The sequence below is a fragment of the Psittacula echo genome (assembly GCF_963264785.1).
Source record: "Psittacula echo genome assembly, chromosome: 15".
Taxonomy (NCBI): Eukaryota; Metazoa; Chordata; class Aves; order Psittaciformes; family Psittacidae; genus Psittacula; species Psittacula echo.
Genome location: NC_137751.1, coordinates 6,985,001 through 7,006,068, shown reverse-complemented (window position 1 = coordinate 7,006,068; position 21,068 = coordinate 6,985,001). Strand labels below are relative to the sequence as shown.

At 43.1% G+C, this 21,068-nt stretch overlaps 1 protein-coding gene across 2 annotated transcripts; it reads left to right on the top strand.

Moving 5' to 3' along the window:
- Positions 1-607: 607 nt before the first annotated feature.
- On the top strand, positions 608-18,657 carry BLMH (bleomycin hydrolase). Of its 2 annotated transcripts, XM_080630084.1 has the most exons (12): positions 608-727; positions 953-1,150; positions 1,550-1,659; positions 2,333-2,474; positions 3,770-3,858; positions 5,079-5,171; positions 8,775-8,930; positions 9,425-9,583; positions 9,682-9,749; positions 10,161-10,278; positions 12,448-12,517; positions 17,660-18,657. In XM_080630084.1, exons 1-12 carry the CDS (start codon positions 715-717, stop codon positions 17,809-17,811), a joined length of 1,368 nt encoding a protein of 455 aa, XP_080486210.1. In that variant the 5' UTR covers positions 608-714; the 3' UTR covers positions 17,812-18,657. The 2 variants fall into 2 exon arrangements, with proteins under 2 accessions (XP_080486210.1, XP_080486211.1); XM_080630085.1 differs by lacking the exon at positions 608-727 and having other exon boundaries at positions 1,114-1,226.
- Positions 18,658-21,068: the final 2,411 nt, after the last annotated feature.

The window sequence follows — 21,068 nt, the reverse complement described above, 5'->3', positions numbered from 1 at the left end:
AATGCCACTCCAGCGCTTTCCTCAAGGTCCTGGCAAGCTTTCCAGGCCTCACCACACCTCGGAATGGTGCATTACTGTAAATAAACTCCGTGTGCTGTAAATTAACTCCAGCCTGTGACATGCAAACACTTCTCGGAGGAGCAGGGCTGTTACTCAACACGAAGCATCCGCAGCGTGACCTGGAGCGCGTCCTTGACTAACGTTCACAGGCACCGTGCAACACCAACGCTCCAGGCGCCTGGCCTCGGCTCGGCCGGCTGCGGAGCCGCGTTCAGCCCGGATCAGGCGGCGAAACCGCGCGGCAGCGGGGTGGGGTGCTCCGGCTGAGCCTCCCACACCCGGGGCCCTGTGGAGCCGCAGGACCAGACCTGGCCCACACGCACCCCTTACGGCAGACACCCCGCAGCCAGCGAGCTCGCCCCTCGTTCCCTCAAGCGGCGCCGCGGAAGGCTCTAGCGCCGAGGGCGGAGCGAGGGGCGTGTAGAGCCCCCACCGCCGCGACGCGCGCAACCGCCTCAAGCTTGTCCCTTGCTGCGCGCCGTCCGCCCCCACGCCGAGCTCTCCCCTCCCACCCGCGGCCGGTGCTGTGCGGGCCCCTCTTCCGGCTTCCGGTGCCGGGCCTATAAGGGCCGCTTCTGCCTCGGCGCGCTCGACGTGCGGTGGGCCCGGACGTGGAGCGGCCGTTTCTGTGCGGGAGCTCGCGCCGCCTGTGCCATGAACGCCCGCGGTGAGGAGGGGGCTGTGCGTTGGGGGGGATGTGTGTCCTGTTACCATGGCAACAGCCGGGGGGGCTACCCGTGAGGGGGTCCTGTTACCATGGCAGCGGGGGGGGAATGTACCCCCGTTACCTGAGCAGTGGGGTGGCTGTGTGTGTGTGTGTGTGTGTGTGTGCGCGCGCGTGTGTGTGTGTGTGTGTTACCGGTGGTGATGATTGTCCCCCCTCGTCCCGCAGGGCTGAGCACGGAGAAGGCCGCCGCCTTCACCCGGCGGCTGCGGGCCGAGCCGCAGTTCCTGCTGGCCCAGAACGTGGCGACATGCAGCGACCCGCTGGAGGTGTGCCTGCAGCGGCAGGTGGTGCAGGACACGGTGCAGGTCTTCCAGCACGCCGTGCCCGCCGAGGGCAAGCCCGTCACCAACCAGAAGAACTCCGGTAAGGGGCTCCGGGACGAGGTTTGGTGTCCTCGGGGAGCGGGGTGCGCACTCTCAGCGGCTGTCGTGTTCGGGGGGTGAGTGGTGGCTTCCTCTGACATCACTTCATTGGCTTTGAAGCAAAGCTGTATCCCTGCAGCATCCTCTTGGGTTAATAACAGGCTTCAGACTCAGGGTTTGTCTCTGTTCCCTTCTGCATGGTGCAAGATAAAATCAGTTGATTTTTGCTGCATTTGCAGTAAAAGGTCTCCGAACTTCTTACAAGCTGTTTGGTGTTTTGTCCTCCTGGCCAAAGCCTTGCAGCAAAGCTGTGTCATGAATCTTGTGTTTAAAACAAAAACGTTACAGAGTGCTGGAGTGCAGACATTCCAGTTTAATCCTTGTTCCTTTGATCTCTCAGGAAGATGTTGGATTTTCTCGTGTCTCAATGCCATGCGCCTTCCTTTCATGAAGAAATACAACATTGAAGAGTTTGAATTCAGCCAGTCCTATCTCTTTTTCTGGGATAAGGTATGGGAGCACAGGTTGCAGGTTATGCTAGGACAGCTTGTGCAATTGGGTGTTAGTACTGGGACAGGATTTCTTTTAGGCTCGACTATTTTAACATTACAGGTAGAAATCATGAGAAGTGTCAAAAGTTACTTAAATCAGTATTTTAAGCACTAGTCACGCAAAGTGGGATTTCCAGCCTGAGAAGAAAGTTATCAAGATGTTAATCATAGAATCCCAGACGGGTTTGGGTTGGAAGGGACCTTAAAGCTCATCCAGCTCCAACCCCTGCCATGGGCAGGGACACCTTCCACTAGAGCAGCTTGCTCCAAGCCCCTGTGTCCAGCCTGGCCTTGAACACTGCCAGGGATGGGGCAGCCACAGCTTCTTTGGGTAACCTGTGCCCTGCTCTGAGCTGTGTCTGCTTGCTTCCCCTAAAGGAAATAGAGAAATTCTAGGACTAGTTTGGGCCATGCTTCATGGCATAACTCATGTTTTGCATTTTCTGTTCCCCTACCCTCAAGCTCTGTGCTAACTCCTTGGTCTGTAACAGAAAGAAGTTTATAGTATAAGCCCTGGAATGTTAGATGGAAAATAAGGTGGTTGATCTAGTTAGGACTGCTGAAGAACTGAATACTCAGGAATGAATGCATAATGTGTCAGACTTAAGAGTATTTTTTTCCATCCATTTCAGGTGGAACGTTGTTACTACTTTTTAAATGCCTTTGTGGAAACTGCTCAGCAGAACGAGCCTGTGGGAGGCAGACTGGTGCAGTTCCTGCTCACCAACCCCACGAATGATGGCGGACAGTGGAATATGTTGGTTAATATTATTGGTAAGAGCATTGGTCCCTTCTTGAAACGGCATGCTGGTTTGAGAAATGAGGAGTGAAATAGAAGAAATAATTCAGTTTGAGACCTAGGGGTTTGCTAAGGAGCATGATATCATTAACCACTACCTTTTTTTAATCAAAGACCTTTTTCATGCTAGTTCATAAATATTAGGCTTAAATCTTGTGTGGGATCTTAACTCTTGCATATTGCTGTGGATAACAGAAGCTCAGAAGATCAACAGAAGTAATGAGATATCCTGGACTTTGTGTTCAGTAAGAAGGTTCAATCCCCTTTACTTCAGTCATCAACTCAGCATTGGTTATTTATATCCATGTATTCAATTCTTAGGGCATATGGTAAGGGAAAAACCCATTGCTAGACTAGGGTGTGTCTACAGGGCAGAAGCAAAACCTACTTAGGGTTGAAGCCTGAAGATAGGTGGTGTAAAGATCAGTGAGGGAAATGATGTGGAATGTGGCAGTGCTGGTCTTACAAAGATCCAGCCGAAGTGAGATCTTTCATACAAGATTAAGGAGATACTTCTGTGTCTAAATTACACTTGGGTTTGCTTTTGTGTTATGAAACAATGTGACACTTTGTAAATCAGCAAGCCAATAATGTAAGTTTAGAATCACAAAAGGAATTTGTTTTTTCGAAGCCTGGAGGTTACTTTTTTTCCCCATCCAGTTGTTACAAATATTTAATCAGGGCAGAGGAGGGTTTGGATGCTGCTGTTACACCCAGAGCCTTATTAGCCAGTGCAATATTCGACTGGTGCCATAATATGAGAAGTGGTTGAGCTGCTACTGGTGTCTTATAAATGTTGAGGAGAAGAAGAGTCTGGGAAATCAGTCACTTAACCTTAAATAAAATACATGGAATAATTTGTATGAGACCCAGTTCTCAAAGGTAATTCAGGGGCTTAATTTTCAATTAATTTCTTTTTCTGGTGAGAAGAGGTTCTTAAAGAGCACAATTTAATTCAACACCTAAAAGTTATAAATTACATGATACTGAACAGTTCAGGGATTCCACTTCTGGGGACCCTGTGGAATACAGACCAGAGGTCAACATTCAGTCACAAATTAAGATGTAAACTTTGAATCCTCATAACCTTTAAATAAGAGCCTTTCCCTTGTAATCTCTGCACAAAACCCAAATATATGTAGCTTTTACATGGGTATAGGCAGAAGCATTAACACCTACTGTGTAGATCATTATGAAAAGATAATATTATAATATTATGTAGATAAGAATTAGATGATGGTTAATCTGTAGTATTATTCCTTTCCTTTAGAAAAGTACGGTGTTGTCCCCAAGAAAAACTTCCCGGAGTCTCATACTACAGAGGCTACTAGAAGGATGAATGAGATCTTGAATCATAAGGTAAATTGATGTAATTAAGGGGAAAGGATTAGGCTGAGCCTGTTTCAAGTGTTCTAGCCACCTTCATTTCTCTTTATTGACTGAAGTATTAAGTGCATGTCAGCGATTTCACTTGCTTTTATTCAAGAAACAGCCTAAAGTCTCAGCAGTTTGTTAATCTTGGAACATGGAGCAGGAAGGAAGATGTCTGCTGCAGGGCTTCAGTAACTTGAATGTACCTTGCATGGGTTTAGTAGCAATTGCTCCTAATCCTGGAATTTCTAAGAAGTTAATTCCTGATGTGTGGCTGATTAAGTCTGTTAATGTAAAACTAGCACTTGGCATCTAAGTGACTTCTTTTACTGACAAACTTGATGGAAAAAAATTACAAGTATTTTCAAAACACTGAATCTTAAAAATCAGCTTTCAATACAGAAAGAGCAGCTTTGTCTGAAGGAAGATATAAGCTCGCTCCTTGAACAGCAGAATGAATCAATCTGCAAAGATGCTAAAGTAGGTACCTAGATAAAAAGGCAATTAAAGCTTTTTTCCAGTGAGCTGTGGTTAATTTTTCTCCAGTTCATTTGCTACATGCTCAGGGAAAAGTGCCTGCAGAAATCCACATAAAAAATGTAAAATATGTGCTGAAAAGCTGAGACATAATGAATGGTGTTAATGTTATTCTAGTCTTGAACATGGCGAGCCAGCTGGTCTTGAGGGAGCCCTGCTCACTGTTCCTGGCCTTATGGATTGTGACAGTAATGGGAAGTGTGTGCTGCTCTTGCTGCAGTTCTGCAGGCAATGGGGAAATGCTCCACTCCTTTATCAACCAAGAGATCAATTATGCATTAGAATTACAACATAAATTTTACAGTATAAAGACAGTCCGTTCTGAGTCAGAGGTGTGATATGAGTGGATGTTGCAACATCAGTTACGGAACTGAGAAATCCAGCCTTAAGAAGAGCTAATGGCTGCAAGCTTCAAATTAATGGTTGGAAAATAGTAATTGAGTTGCAACTATTTGTTCATTTCAGATTATTTTTTGTGATATCTTACTTCTAAATCATTCAAATATCTTTTGAAAAGAATCAGTATCAAACAAAGCTTCTGCAAGGGTTTTTCTTTCGCTTTCAAAAACATGGAGAGTAAAACAGTGCTTGAAACAACCAGATAGGAAGTCCCAAAACCATAATAGGTGACCCTTTCATGTCCTTATAATAAAGTGACTCTCTTTAAACAGATGAGAGAATATTGCTTGCGGCTAAGAAATATGGTGGAAAGTGGAACAATGAGAGGAGAACTTTGTGCTGCGATGGACACGATGATAGAAGAGGTGAATACACTTGTATGACATGAATCTTGTTGAAAGCAAGGCTAGGATGGATGAGATTTCTTACTCTTGTTCTACAGCTAATGGATCGTCCAAACCAATTGCCTTTTGTTCGCCTAAGTAGCAGTGTTTTGTATGGCAGAGTGCTTGGAGGTATTCATTGTGGGTTTTTGCAGTGGCTTGTTTATCTCATTCTGAGTTTTTCTAATACTGCCAAACAAATACCTTGAATTTATAGAATCCCAAACTATGACATTTTAGACACATCTGCCGTTTCTTGCGGGAGAGCATTATTTCGTGTCTTTAGAGAGCAAAATAGTGGGCTGTCAAGCTTTTGTAAGTGGTAGGAAAGAGGTTGAAAATTGCTTTCTGCTGGCTTTGAATGTAGTCTTACTGCTCAAGTGTTGTTGCATAAATCCCCCACAAGAGAGCAGAAGAGAACAACAAAAGGGAGTTCTCTGTGAGCTGAACACAAGGCTTGAATCCAGCTGTGGTCTGATACTGAGGGGCAGCAAAGGAAGGAATTGCAGCATCTGCTCCTGGCTCTGTGAGTTAACTCAAAATCAAATCAATTGGCAAGTCTGCAGTACACAGTATGTGGGTAGTGGCTGCCCTCCATCTGGTCACACTGAATGAGTGACACGCATCATAGTCCTCATACTTGATTCTTAAGTAGCCAAAAGTAATGTTAAAAGCTCAGACTGTTTTAGGTTGACCATGCACGTTTTAAAAGGAAGGATCTATTTCACTTGTTCAATGCAAAGTGGTTTTAAGATCTGTCATTAGAGGACTCAAGAAATCAAATGGTTTGGGTTATGTATGTTAGTTTTTCTGCACCCCAGTAAACATCAGTGTTAGGCAGGGTTATATTATTGACACAAAAACTTTTATGATACAACTTCAGATGAACTCAGTGGTTTGAGCCTACCCGAGTCTGTTGCCAACCAGTACTTAGTTCACAAGTGAATTAACATGATTTACATCCAATGTGTGTCCAGAAACCCTTGGAGGATTTTACAGCAGACATCAAAAGCTTCCTACAGATGTTAATTTTCAGGGCAATGACATGCAGTTCACTGCGCAATGGCTCTTCACTTGTTTAGAGCATCTTGCCCTCCTATGAGGGATCCTGGACCTGGCATTAAAGGCTTATTAAGTGATTGCAGTTTGTTCTGTAGAAAGGCTGTGTTTAGTTTGCTGATGTTAACACAGTGTTTTCTCCTGCAAGTGGTTTGCAACTTTTGTTGACAGAAAGTAAATCCACTTTGTAGTTGAAATATGCGATTGCACCTCTCTTGTATACTTTAAAAACACTTAGTTTGAGAGGTTTGTGATCACTCTTGTTTCATGTGTTTATATGTATACAAGTGGTATTGCATCTATTTTTGTATGTGGCAAAACAGAGTTTGGGTTTGTTCTGTGCAGTTTTATTTGCATAGCAAATCTTGGTTTGCTCCTGCAGGGACGCAGTGCTCTGGCTAAAATGGGGCAGTCATTGGCACACAAGATTAAATATTCACTCCAGAACTGTATAAACATTCTTCTTATCAAGCCAGTGCACAGCAGGTCAGCAGCTGAAATCAGTGCACTGCATGTGATTGACTTTTTCTTCCTTCACTGTTTTCCTCTGTAGACTCTTCCTTATCAGGAGTATCCTTCTCTTCCCCTCCTTTTTCATTTGGGATTTTAGCACAAGCCACTATATCTTTGCCTTATCTTGGTTCTAGTTGTCACTGGAGTGATATAAGTCACCTTTTAGTTTAAATGTCTGCTTATTTATTGATAGAGGAAGCTTGTGAGATCCTGAGATGGGCTGTGCTGGGTGTGGTGGCAAAACAACTGAGGGAGGGCATTCCCAGGCTCCACTGCCCCTGAGACTTCTGTCTCCATCACTTTCCTTCCTCTGGCTGGAGCCTGCTTGTGTGTTGCTCTCCTTTCAGGCATATATTTTTCTTGCTTATTTTGTTTTCATAACCTCATCCCTCACCACTTGGGGTTATCTGAGGTAACGTGGGTGTATCCACAGCAAATGCTGCTTTTTGTGCAGTCTATGCAAAGTTAAATATTTATAGTAGTTTAGGGATTTACATTTGCTCTTTAACATATTTATTGAGGGATAAATGTGTGAGTTCCTCCAGTGAAAACACTAAGCCCGCACCCTTGATTCAACCCATAATTAATCTCTTGGCTTGTTTCCTTAAACTGCTTGGAGCAAGAACACCTTTACCTGTATTTTGTGCACAGCCAAATAGTGTTATTTAGCATGGGAACTGTGCTCCTTTTGCCATCAGCACAAAGCTAATTCTTAGGGAGCCTTAGGATCCCTATAAAACAGCTCAACTAGCTCCAGAAAGGGTATGTCAGCTCTGAGAAAGGTATTCTGTCTCCTCCCCTGTGAAAAGTCAGTGAGAGGAAGGTGTGAAGACTGACAGCCTCAGAAAGCTGCCACAAGCCAGTGACTGGATCCTAGTGCAGAAGGTGCAGTTGGTGCAGAAGGTGCTGTTGAGATTTGACTCCCCCTTTCTCCTGGTTTAAATAAGCTGTTTTCTTGCAAGGAAAGGACTCAGGACGTGGACAGAGCTGAAGCAGACCAGTGTCAGCTGAAGTAAAACAGATTCAAACCTGTTTTAATATGATTGAATTGTTTTGTCCTCAGAGTACCTGTGGTGGCTCCTGCTAAATATCCTTAGAGACAGTCATCTGGTTACACTGCCTACGAGTTAGCACATTTTATGATAAGCCCTGTGAGAAAGTACAGTAGTGGTTAAGTGCAGCTTCATATTCTGATTTATAAGGATGCTGATGACTTGAAATCCGGTCAACTTTTTGTGCTAAGAAGCAACAGAAAGCTGCCATCTGTGAAGGATGTCACAGTCAGCAGGCAGGGATCTTGGATGAAATTAAATAACCTGCCAGCTCAACCCTGAACAGACATTGTCAAACATATTAAAAGGGATGGGAAGATTATCCTAGGCTTTTGAAAAGAAGCAAAAGTCCATGTTTGAAATCTAAATGAACATTACATGAAAAAAAGAGATCAATACAGGGGAAACACTGGGATAGAATGGTTTGTTATATGCATGGCAGAAAGACTGCTTTGTGTTTGCATGGGGCAAACCACCCGTGGAGTATATGATCCTGAATGCTTAAGCCTTTCTAGAATCAGTTTGATAAAGTTTCTCTTGCACTGGGAAAGCATCTTGTTGGAGGAACTTCAGAATTACATATGAAATGTTGGCATGAGCCCGAGCAGTGTATTCGCCTTTGCTCTGGCCACTGCATTCCTAGGGAAGCTGGAATTTGGGTGCAACCATGGGCTTCTGCTTTGCCTGATGATAACATGGAGTGTGAGAATGGGCAGAGATTCTGCATATTTCCTGTGGCCTTTCAGTTTTCCTTTTGGACTGCTGAAACACGTGGAATTCCAGAGCTGAATGCAAGTGATTCGTGTGTGTGTTTACTCATGTTCTTCAGAGGTGGTGTTAAGATCCCTTTTCTCCAGTTGGTTCTCACATGGAGAAATCCATTCCTCAGTGGCATTGCTGTGGTAGGAGAGGCACTGCTGCATGTTTCAGCAAGTTCACAGCTGTTTGCTTCTCTGGGCAGGTATTCAGAATAGTGAGCACTTGCCTGGGCAACCCTCCGGAGACTTTCTGCTGGGAGTTCCGGGATAAGGAGAAGAACTACCACAAGTATGGCCCCATGACACCGGTGCAGTTCTACAATGAGCATGTGAAGCCTTACTTCAACATGGAGGACAAGGTGGGGATGCTAAAAGGCTTTCCAAGCTTCCCAAGACCTTTCTTTGCTGCCAAGCCACTTATTTCCACTGTTGCAAGTGTCCTGTCCACCCTATAACCCATATGTTATGCGTACTACACCCACAAGTCAAAGATGTTTATTCTTCCCATTCTCCTGTTTGTGTTCTACCCTACAATTAGCTGTGATCCCATATTGCACTTCCATCCTGATTTTGTAATGATGAGATATGTAGTGATCTAACCAGCCATAAACTGCCACGAGACAGCTATTAGAGTGCAGGAATAACATGCAAAGATGCTATGCCAGTTAGGAGGTGAACTAATAAAACAAAACTAAACAAAACCTTAAACCCCCTGGTATTTCAGCCAAGTGGTTTGTTTGCTGATGGGACAGGCAGCTGGGACCAAAGCAGTCCTCTGAAATCCAGCTAGATTCACTTCTCAAAGGTTTCAGGTAAATTGCACTGTAATTTGTGACATCTTGGGTTTTGGCAGATTTGTCTAGTGAACGATCCTCGGCCTCAGAATCCATACAACAGGCTGTACACAGTGGAGTACCTGGGCAACATGGCAGGAGGGAGGAAAACACTCTACAACAACCAGCCTGTGGATGTCCTGAAAAAGCTAGCTGCAGCATCCATTAAGGATGGCGAGGTTGGTTTGGTTTCTCTTTGTGGATGGCACAGGGCAGCCCTTGTAATGTAAAACTGGCTGGGATATGGCCCAGATGTGACTCTGCTTTCTGTTTGTAGGCTGTGTGGTTTGGCTGTGATGTTGCAAAGCACTTTTATAGCAAGCTGGGAATCAATGACTTGAATATGTAAGTAGACAATGGAAATGGGGTAGCATTTGGGATACTTGGCTAGGACATAAACAGTCCTTAAGCTGCTTAAGAAACTAATTTGTACATACTTTGGATTATATAACCCCCCAAGAGTATATTTAAGTAATTCAGGAGCAACATAATGTTTTTTCACTTGTTAGCTAAACTCTGAATGCTTTAAAGATGCACAAGTGGTTGTTAAATATTCTTACTCATTTGAATTGTTTAGTACTTGGTGAGAGAAACTCCTAAAGAGATCAGCTTTTACGTTTATTCTGATACTAAGAAGAGTTGAACCTTTATGCCTGTGCACTGGCTTCTGATTTAGTTTACTGGTTCCCTGATTTGCTACTAGTGAAAATTTCTCCCTGCATCCTTTTTGATATTGCTTATGTGCCTTCCCAATAGATACAATCATGAGCTGGTGTTTGGTGTCTCTGTCAAGAACTTGAACAAAGCAGAACGGTTAATGTTTGGAGAATCCATGATGACCCATGCCATGGTGCTGACAGCTGTCACTGAGAAGGTGAGTCTGCCTCCTCAAGTTCTGATGCTTGCATGGATGTATCTGACTGTTCTGGCAGGTTGTTTGTGTTCTGGGCTCATTCACAGTGTTCATGTGTGCCACAACACCCTGGGCTGTCTGTTCTCCCTGTGGTGTTTGTCTGAGTGTTCAGTACTATAAATATTTAACAAGGAGGGAAGAACTTGAGACAAGTCCAGGATTTCTTTCCTTCTGCCCACAAACTTTTTACTGAAGAAAGGGAAAAGGAAGTAAGCTTCTATTTAAACAAAACAGAAAACCTATGTTAACTGATTTTCAGATACAGATTCCTGATGTATCTTGCTGAGCAAGCAATCAAGTATCACATCAAATGTTTCCTACCATGTCCCACTGCATGGGTTAGTCTGTTTTACAACATGAAGCTCATACTCTTAAAATGCCAGTAGGAGGCACTTTGTAATGGTCTAAACATCGTGCAGCTCTGGCATGTGACCTTCCTGACCTACTCATAATTAGGGAAGGAAGATGGTGTCCAAAATAGGTCTGTGGCAAGCCAGTAGGCTGAGATGAGTCCACAACTACATCAGCTCCTGGCAGTATAACAAAGCACATGTGGAGTAAAAAGAACCATGTAAAAACTTACAACTCTGGGTTATCTGCAGTGTTGTTTTCCGTGTATTTCCAGAAGCTGTCATTATTAAAGTTTCTTTGAAGTGATCTCTTCCTGTCCAACATGACCTTGGCTTGAGAAACAGCAGCGTGCACAGAACTGAAAGTTTGAGCTTTAGGGTTGGAGGACTCGAGATGGAAATGCCAAGTCAGAACTGTTGAGTTACTTTTTACAACTCAGTGTATTATTTCTCCTGTTCTGTGTTCTGAGCTCTTAACACTTCCAGTTTGTGTAGAAATGTGTTGCATGAACACATCTCTAAAGCCATTGGTTTTCAGCTAGACATTTACTTTTCTAGTATTTAATACCTATTACCTACTCATGACTGAAGCCTGTCTGTTTGTACTTACTGTAGCCGGTTTGTGGCTGCATTTCATTGCAGCTATAGTCTATGGTCTGTGTTTTTAAATTCATTCTTTTACATGCCTCAATGTATCGTTGCATAAAATGTGACCTGATCGCTGATTTTCAAGAAAAGGATGTGTATAAGATCAGTAAGGATGGTAGCTCTAAACCCAAAGATAGTTTAAAAGAAACAATCCTAAAACAAGCTCAGCATTTAGAGGCTTGTCCACATTCAAAATGGACTAAGTTGGTTTTACTTTTTATTTGAGCATGTTGTCTTGTATTAAACCTTAACTTAATCTGAAGGAACTTTGATAAACTGAGTTATAAAATGTAATACCTTGGGTTTACCTACTTTATAAAAAAAGCTTTGAGGATTTAAAAAATCCTATTACAATTTTACAACATAAAATTGAGGTGGATTAAATGCACCTTTTGGTTCAACTTAATGTACATAAACATGCTTATCCCAGTGTGTCTGATGGCATCAAGAGCTGACTTATCCCTAGTCTGATAACTCTCGAGTGTCCTCTATTTTCTAAAGTGAGAATAGAAGCAATACAGCAATATTCCACTGAATAATAAAAATGGATTTATGGGGTGCTTTGCAGGTTAGTTTTTTTGTATTAGAAAAGTACTTTAGGAGCAAATGAGTGTACCTAATGCAGGCTGGAATACTGCACCCTCCTGAACATGAACTCATGTACCCCATGCTCATTAGAAGCCTCGTCTTTTCTTTCAGAGCAGCAGACTTGGAGCTGTGTCCTTCAGCCAGATCCTGAAGTGTTTGTATTTGCTCTTACTGTTATAAATTCTTAAGAGTTGCTTCATTGTCCTTGCTCCTTTCCTCTGATTCCTACTTCAAGCAAGTTGTGTTCTGTGTTTCAGAAGACCCTGTGACAGGTCATAGGGAAGGCTGCTTAAATTATCTGGTGAAAATAAATACTTCTTGCAGGGTCTCTTCTTGACCACACTTCCTCTTGTAAGCATGTAGACAAGTATTTTAGGAGATTACATTTCTCCAACTGTTCTGAGTGTTGTCTGAAAGGTGCTGATGCCTTTTAGTAGTGGAGCTGTGTGGGTTGCCAGTGCTGGATTTAGACTAGGAAGGGTTGGCTGCTACAAACTTGTGTGGTCCTTCACTACTGAATAGCCATCACCTTGTTTTGTCACAGGATGGGCAAGAAGATGCATTTGAAAAATGGAGAGTGGAAAACTCCTGGGGTGAAGACCGTGGTAATAAAGGTAATCTATAGTCATGGGAATGGAGAGCTGAACTTAGTGTTTGGAAATACGGAGGTGGAAGGGGAAAAGGGGATGTGCTGTGTGTCCTTCACCAGGACGTGCATGAAACAAGCCTGCACATTCACGCAGATCACTTGAGTTATGGCACTATATTCCTGGAAGAGAAACATTCCTCACTTAGATGTGATTTATAGCTAAGTAAATTGAATGGAAACATTGGCGAAGCAGGAAATGGTCACTGGATAAAGCTGACACTGTGGCTGCAAGTTCAACTATGGAGGTGACTGTGGTTGTGTGAGGTGGCCCTAAGTGATTGATGCTAACACTTCTTGACAGGTAGGGCATTTGGTCCCAAAGGCAGGAGGACACAGTTAACAGAGGCTCCCATGCTGGGGGCTAGAACTGGATCTCTGAGTGTAGATAGCTTAATGATACAGGGCATGTATTGTCTTTACAGTGTTTGACAATCCAGTAACCAAACTTTTCGTGTATGGGAAGATACTGGTAGACTTTAAAGTTCATATCAGAGTTTAAATACTTCATTATAACTGCGGTCAGGCCTTGGCAGAGCATTTGGTGAAGTGGAGTGGAGGGAAACTCCATGATTTTAGTCATCCCCTATCTGAGGCAGGCCGGATGTGGGCTCAGGCCTGGCACAGGCTCACTGATGAGCATGCTGTGACAGACTCCAGTGTGTGCCAGGGCACTCCACAATAGTCGTTGCTGACCACATTTTTCTGCTGCACATTAATCCCAAATGTTGTGCTCACAAGATCTGGTATGGCTGAAATTTCTCAGGATGTCTGGGTTTTCTTCTGGGAATAGGCTATTTTAGGAAACATCTGGTTTAGGATGTGGTCTTGTTCATAAGCTTTTGGTATCTTACAAACAGCTAGCTGCAGTATAGGGTGTTCTTGTAACAGTGTCTTAATTGATGTTCTGGTCCCTTGGTGCTGCAGTCGTGTCTGTTCTGAGTTAGCTGTGTACATTCACGGCAAAGTATTCCAATAACAACCTTTAGTCTTGACCAAACAATGAAGCTGTGTTGATGTTCAGCCTTCAAGGCTCATCAGTGTGACAGTAGTAAAATGTACTTTGGAATGCTGGATTAAGTGAAGAAGCCAAATAGTAAGAAGTGACATCAAAACTTCTCTTGTCTCCAAAGCTAATTAAGGACCTTTATGTATAATAGAGACTATAAAACATAAAAATGGCTGGTTAGTTGTACTCTTATTATCAAACACTTTGTTTTGAGACACTCCAGATACTCAGTTTGTGATGTTTGATGCTACTAGTGTTAGTGGAATGCTTCCAGGAAGGAATTGCCTTACTCAGCTTGCTTTACAACCACTCTGTGGACTTAAGTTTGTACTGCAAATGTTCTGGAGTTCACAGGTGTGTGTCAGAGCTTTGGCTGTGCTCCTTGGCCAACGTTGAGTTGTTCTTTACTAGACCTGGGGAAAAATTGGCTCGATTTCGGGATACTGGCTAATATTCCCAAACAGTGCAGTGGACTGAAGCCCAGCAGCACTGCTTGCGGGAGTTGTACCTGTGGAGCTGTGACTGAACAGCAGCAGTTTTGTGCTGGTGTTACTGAGCTGGAGCACCAAGGAATGCTGTGATGGAGCTGCAGAGGCTGTGACTGATGTATGGAGAGCCACGTTTGTGTTTTTGGCTTTCTTCACTTCCAACATATAATCCAAAAGCAAAAAAGAAAAGCTACAGCAACAGGAAATGAATAGTGCAGTGCCTCAGGCTTCAAGTTAGAAATAACTCTAAGCTAACCCAGTTCCCTAGTCGTCTTGAAGGTTACTTTGAACTTGTTTGCCAGCTTTGTAAGCTTAACTTGCTGCTTGGTTTGCACTAACAGTTTATCCTCCTTAGACATTCTCTTTTCCAAATACAGGCTCACTTTTTAAATGGCTCTAAAAGAACTCATTCTTAAGAGGAGCTGGTGGTTCCTTTGAGATCTAATAGGACCCTGCTTGTACCTTGTATGCCCATATTATGTGCCTGGCATCTGCGTGCACTCTGGGTTAGTCACTGTCACTTATCTGTTCTGTGCTGGTAGATACTGGTCTCTGGGAAGTCTTGCTCACTGTGTATGTTTTGCTTTGGTTAGGGAGTTGCCTGGAAAAGTGCCTGGAGAGAAAATCCCATCAGAATTAGGAAGCTTGACTCTATCTCAGAGTTATTTTTGTCAGGGAGGTGATTCCCTGAGTGACTTTCTTGGGCATGACCAAGCAAACCACTATTGAGCTAAAGGCAGTTGCACTGTCCTTCAGAGCTCATTCTTGGATGTTAGAAGAGGTGACTTGGCAGGATTTGCTCCCCTTTCTCTTGCTTTTTGACTCTTCAGTGTCCAGCACTAGCTGGTGTAGGAGGGTGAGGATTTGTGGTCAGCCCTGGCTCTCTTCCTGTGCCATGGAATCTCTCTAGCAGTGGTTTTTTAATCTTATCTGCCTTGTTAAGGAATTGGGCAGCTGTGTTTGGAGAAGTCCAGTGCAAAGAACCAGAATCCACATCAGTAAAGAGGCCAAGAATGATGTTAAACTTGGCACATCCCAGCTGAGGCCCAGTTGGGTGTGGGGGATACGAGTAAGCCCCAACTCCATTATTTCTTGGACAGGATGACAAAGGGCAAAGCCCACAACAAACCACCAGAGACCAGGCTTTGAGTCATTAAAAACCAAGCAAACAAATGAGTTGGTGCTGGTAGGAAATGGAACTGTGTTTTCACATGGGGTTCCTGTTGCTTTGCTCCCAGTACAGCCCGAGGTGCCGGATACCACCTGCTTCCCCAGACTTGTATGGTGCAGGACTGGAAAGCCTGTGATTCCTGGTTTGGGTATTGTGGGATGAAGTTGGTTGCATGCTCACACTGCACTGAGTGCACAGAACTGAGTTCTTGTGGTAGTGCTTGTCCTGGAGACAGGGAAGCCCTGGGAATAGCCAAGCATTGACTGCTCTTCCTAAATAGTCAGTAATTACATTTAGATCTGTTGAAAAAGCGTTGCTTGGAATCCTGTCTGTTTTTCCTCAAGGAACGAACACAGCTGCTGATAAACACTGCTTGTTTTTTGAGGTAAAAAAGTCTCTTCCCAGTCAAATGTTCCCTTTCTGTGTTTCACTGGCACTCTGTCAGCCAAGCAGGCGAATGCAATTATCCTGTGTGCTCTTTTGTCCTGACACAGGACATTATTACCTAGGTTTGAACCCGGCTTATCCCATCGGGTATCTCTTTTTGAAACCAAGCACAAGAGGAAGCCTAAGTCACCTTATCACATCCAGCTGATAGGGGTCCATCTGCTTGTTTTGGCATGAAAAAGACTTTCTTGTGATACATCTCCAGCTAGAAGTCAGCTCCCTTTTGCCTTTTCTAATCTCTTGTACTGGCTGTTGCAGACATACATAACAGATTTACTGTAGACATTTAATGTCTATATTTGTATATGTGTGTGTATATCATCTTGTAAGTATGCTATGACAGAAGGACAGTTTCTCCTCCAACAGAGGAATCGCAGCACAGGCACAAAGTGGCCTGTAGTAGTCCTTTGGGAATTTTGCAGGGCTTTATTTTCAGGTGCCCACAGCCTAGGTTATGGAATAATTTGCAGGCCATTGATCCTCAACTGACCTCTCGTAGCCAGCAGCTGGGCAGTGTAAAATGCTTTTCCTTTGGCGAAGTTAGAGAAGTGTGGAGCAGCCTGGTACACAGAGGAGTATTCTTTGTAGTCAGGTGCTGTGTTGTGTTACAAGGTGATGTTGTTCCAAGTTCTTTTCAGTATTCTGGCCTTCACATAGAACTGGTTTGAGTAGAAGCACTAGATCAGTTTCCTGAGGTGAAACTCCATTGTGTATCCTGCCTAGAAGTGCAGGAAACTTTACTCTTTGTCACTTCTGCCCATCACCTGGCTGCAGTGCAGGGCTCAGGGTTGCCTTAGGTAGGATCTTAGGTGTATATATACTGCTGCGTGTATAGTATGTATCTGCTTTTAATGAAGAAATTGATAAGGGCTTTCATTGTGCCACTGGGCACAGGCCTTCTCAAACAGTGTCCTTACTTATTTGCATGTTCTGAAGTTCTGCTTGACGCTTCCTCCTTGTTCAGACACTGTGATCCTAATCAGCCCTGTCAAGCTTTGAGATACAGGATGTCAGCAGCAGAGTTCATTATCCTCTCAGGGTGCAATTACTTGTTGGCTCTTGGGAGTGCGAGGTTTTTGTGTGTCCCAAGAACTCATATCCTGAAGAGAGAATAATCAGGGCAGCTCCCTTTGGCAGTGTTTCCAAAATGGCTTCTAGCTTGGGTTACAATTGATAGGGTTTTTAATTTATGGGAATTATCTGATCTCTTGCTTTAGAAACAAGATGCTGTAGATAGATGCATTTATTGTCCATATTCTTTAGACATTTTCTTGTTTCATTTGATTGTGGGATGATACTGTATAAGGACATGAGGAACTTTATTACATAAAGCCTGCTCATCTGTCTTCTAAATGCTTGCTTTCTCCCAGCCTCTCTTTATTTTCAGTTCACCTTGAACAGTTTGTTTCCAATGGCAGCTTTCTGTTAAAGCCTCTGATACTCTCCAAGTGACTGTTTTCCCCCCAGTTCAAAGGCTGTTCACTGAAATTCTCTGTAAGAACTATATTAAGGAGGAAAAAATGAAGATTTAGTTCAGCTAAAGTGTGATTTAGATGGTTTATGTTTGAGGAGAGCAGATGGCCTCCTCTCACTGCAAGAACTAAACCAGCAAAGTTTCCTTAAGCCACAGATGGTTGGATTTTCACCCAGAAAATTTCCCTTTTCTTAACCAAACCCTGAAAACATCTAAAGCCAGGGACTTAACTGCCTTAAATGCCTTTTTTAAGGCATTGTAATTCACTTGAATATTCTCAACACCTGTTTTAGCAGAGGGAGCATAAATAATGAATATTCTGGGTCTTGTTTTTCCTTGCAGGCTTCTTGCCTGGTCTTTCAGTGCACATGAAGTACATCTGGTCAGCCTGAAGGTTAATTTCTTTGTGGAGAGATACCATATCTGACTAGTCCTACTTAACACATCATCCACAAGTGAAACTTGATCTGCTTCACTGTATTGGTGGTGGTTCTCTTGTAATGAGCTGTTTTCATCTCCAGGTTACCTGATCATGACCGATGACTGGTTTTCTGAGTACGTGTATGAAGTGGTGGTGGACAAGAAGCATGTACCAGAAGACATCCTGGCAGTGATGGAGCAGGAACCAATTGTTTTGCCAGCGTGGGACCCTATGGGGGCTTTAGCCAAGTGATTATTTGCCTCTTAATGGTCAAAACCAGAATTAGATGCAATAGAGAATTCCAGTGGTTGGAAGCCATAGCCAAATGATAATGTGACCAAGCCCTCAGCATGGTCCGTACTCTTGAAATGTAAGTTAAGGATCATTGGGAAATAGCGCTTTACTGACTCACCTGAATGAAGCTCTCAGACAGTCTCCTCCAAAAGCTAAAAAGGGGAAAGGTAAAACCTCATCATGGAAAAGTATTACAAGTGCTGTCAATGGCACTTTGATTTCACCTGAAATTTTGAGTAAAAGTCACCATAGTAACTTAGTAGAATTACTTTGACCAGTGTTTTCCCTAGAGAGGATGGCCATAAAAGGCCCTTTAGGATTACCAGCTGATTGTTAGAACAAATACATTGAGATCCTTATAAATTAACTATCCATGGTTTGACTTGTACCGTAAAAGAATGCCCAAAAGATTTTATATATTTACACTTCTGCATTTGCTGAAGTTTCAGAGTGGACAAAAGAATTGAAACTGCTAAAATTACCTTTTAAAAAATACCATTTTCCAGCAGAAATTGGGTGTGTGTGGAATCAGTTTCCTTGGGGTCTCCTTTTTCACTTGGTTTTATTCTTCCATTATTGAGCTAGGACTGGATAACCCACGTCAAGGCCCAGTGCCATGTCTGTGTGCACAGGAGCGCTATTTTCCAGTTCCATTAGCAAGAACAACCATAAGTATGTTCCCAGGTGGAGTTAGTGTCATGCTCAACAGAAAAAACCCAATGTTTTAATTGCTGCATTTTATTTGGATGTTTTAAAAACCAAGATGGTGCTATGAAGCTTTTGAATAAACACTTTCTAAAGTGACTGCTACAGTTCTGTTTTCTTCTTTCTTCAAATGAACCTCATGGAACTAATGCAATGGGAAGATGTTAGTGACCTACTAACAAATCTAAGTGAGGCAGATGTGAATGTGTGAGGAGAGCATGCTGCTTGTTCTCTGTAAAGATGCTTCTTTCACTGAACAAAGATAAAGACAAGCATAGTATCTCCTGTGCTACAGGCACTCAAGTAGCTTGAGCACAGAACTAATCCTTAGATTTAAATAGTGCCAGAATGGTGGGCTGGTTTTGTGTCCACCCTGACAGTTTTCCTGTTCTGTACTAGGTTGAGTCACAGGCAAGTAAGAGGGTTAAGTGAGGATAAAGAACCACACTGCAACACAAGTGCCTGCTACTGTGGGTAGCAGATAGATGGTGCTTAAGTGCAGGCAAAAAAAGGATGTTTATTGCTGTGGTACTCCACAGTTTGGTTTGACTTTTGTTCCATTTGGACAGCAGAGGTTAAAGTTCCTAAATGATTATGCAAGTGTATCCTATGGTAGTTACACAAATACATGTGCATATGTGTACATACACTAAAACTGCCAAGCTGAATCATGTCTGTGTTGCCTGCTGAACTAAATCCAGATTTGGGTTTGTCTAGGAGAGCCATCCAAGATGATTCAACCTGCTGTGATTAACATTTCCTCAAATGGGCAGGAGTGCTGGTTAGGTAAGACAATTTGGTGTGAAACAGCATTAGGAGGATGTTGCTGTCCTGGAATAGTGTAAGAGACTGTGCCCTTTGCAGTATATTCTGCAGAGGTGCTCTGGAGGTGTACATTGAATGTACAGAATGTACTCTGAATGTGTCTTGGCAGTACAGAGATCCTGTAATTTGATTCCTCTCTAGCAAAGTTCAGCTCACGTTATCCTGGGCTTATGTCAAGGTTTTCTGTCACCTACAGTGTTGACTGGCAGAAGCAGGCATCACATGCAGTTATCTATGCAAGTTTGGGCATACCTTTCAGTTACCTGGTTACTGTTGAATAGCTGATCTGTACAATATATTTAATTATCCGGTTATTGTCAGAGTATTTTCCTACTTTCTGATATATACTCTGCTTGTCAATGTGATCTGTTGAACTATGCAAATGTGTATTATGTAAGAAACAGTGCCCAGCCAGGAGTAACTGGGTACACAGAGTATGCAGAGCAAGTGTGGACTGAGTTTGGAGTGGAAAGATATGTAAACGTGTGATGGTTGATTGCATTTGTCTATAGAATAAAGTAGTACTGGGGTGTATAAACAGAAATAGCTGCAAGATATGTAAAGTTACCCACCTCTGCCTAAAGTTGCTGGGGAGTGAGCTGTAGTGGAGTTATGTACTTTAGGATACTGCACCTCAGGGAAGGTGCAGATCAAAATGAGTGTAAAGAAGAGCGGTAAGAATGATCAGAGATTTGAAACTGCCCAGTAAAAGGGTAAAAATACAGTGTTTAGAGGAAAGGGGAGATGTCATAATCTTTTAATTGATAAATAGATGCTTTAAAGAAGGGAATTTTGATTCAACTGCTTATGATAAATTGATCAAGAAGTTGAGGGGTTTAACTGCAGCAAAACTTGATGAGATTGGAAAGAGCTTTCTGGTGATGCAAACAGTTGAAGAGCTGGAATTGATTGCCTGAGGATGTGTGATGCCTCCCTTGTTCAAGCTCCTTAAGGCCAGGTAAAGGAAGAATGTGTCAGAACTGGCAGAGTTGATCCTTCTTTTGGCAGAGGGATGGACCTCAGCTCCTGAGGTCCCTTCTCGCTTCATGTATCTGTGATGCAGAGCCTCTACTCCATGCTGTTACTTGCATCAAGGCAAGTAAACAGCCTTGTACTTGATGCTGAACCCTGGTGGCTTTGAATCAAAGCCAGGTCCCTTGGGAAGCACTATTATGCACAATATTTTCATTGTGAGTAATGCATGTGTTGTTCTGGGGGTGCTTTTCCCTTCCAAAAGGTCAATATTCTAGTCTTTCAAAACCTTTCTGCTTATGACATTACACCAGTTCTTTTCTTTATGCTATCTCTGAGAGGGGCAGAGCAGCCAAAGAGAGTCACTTTTTCTCTGGAGTTTAACATTTGTGTTGCCCATGGCAGCAGTGATGAGGATGGAGTTTGACGAACTAAAAACAGTTTCCAAGCCAGTTTTTGTTAATTTAAGTATTTAAAGTATTGTCCAGTGTGTGCTTATCTCCACAGCTCTTGCCCAGCTATTTCCCTGTACACCTTATACAATAGTATGGGTTGTTTTTCCTTTCCTTCAAATAAGCACAGAAAATCCACATAGCTGAAACACGTTATAGGAAATGAAGCTAATCTGGCAGAAGGAGTTTTGCCTTTATGCTCAGCAGTTTTCTAAGTTCTTTGTAAGAAGGAGTAGGGAAGAGGAAGGGAAATAGTTCTGT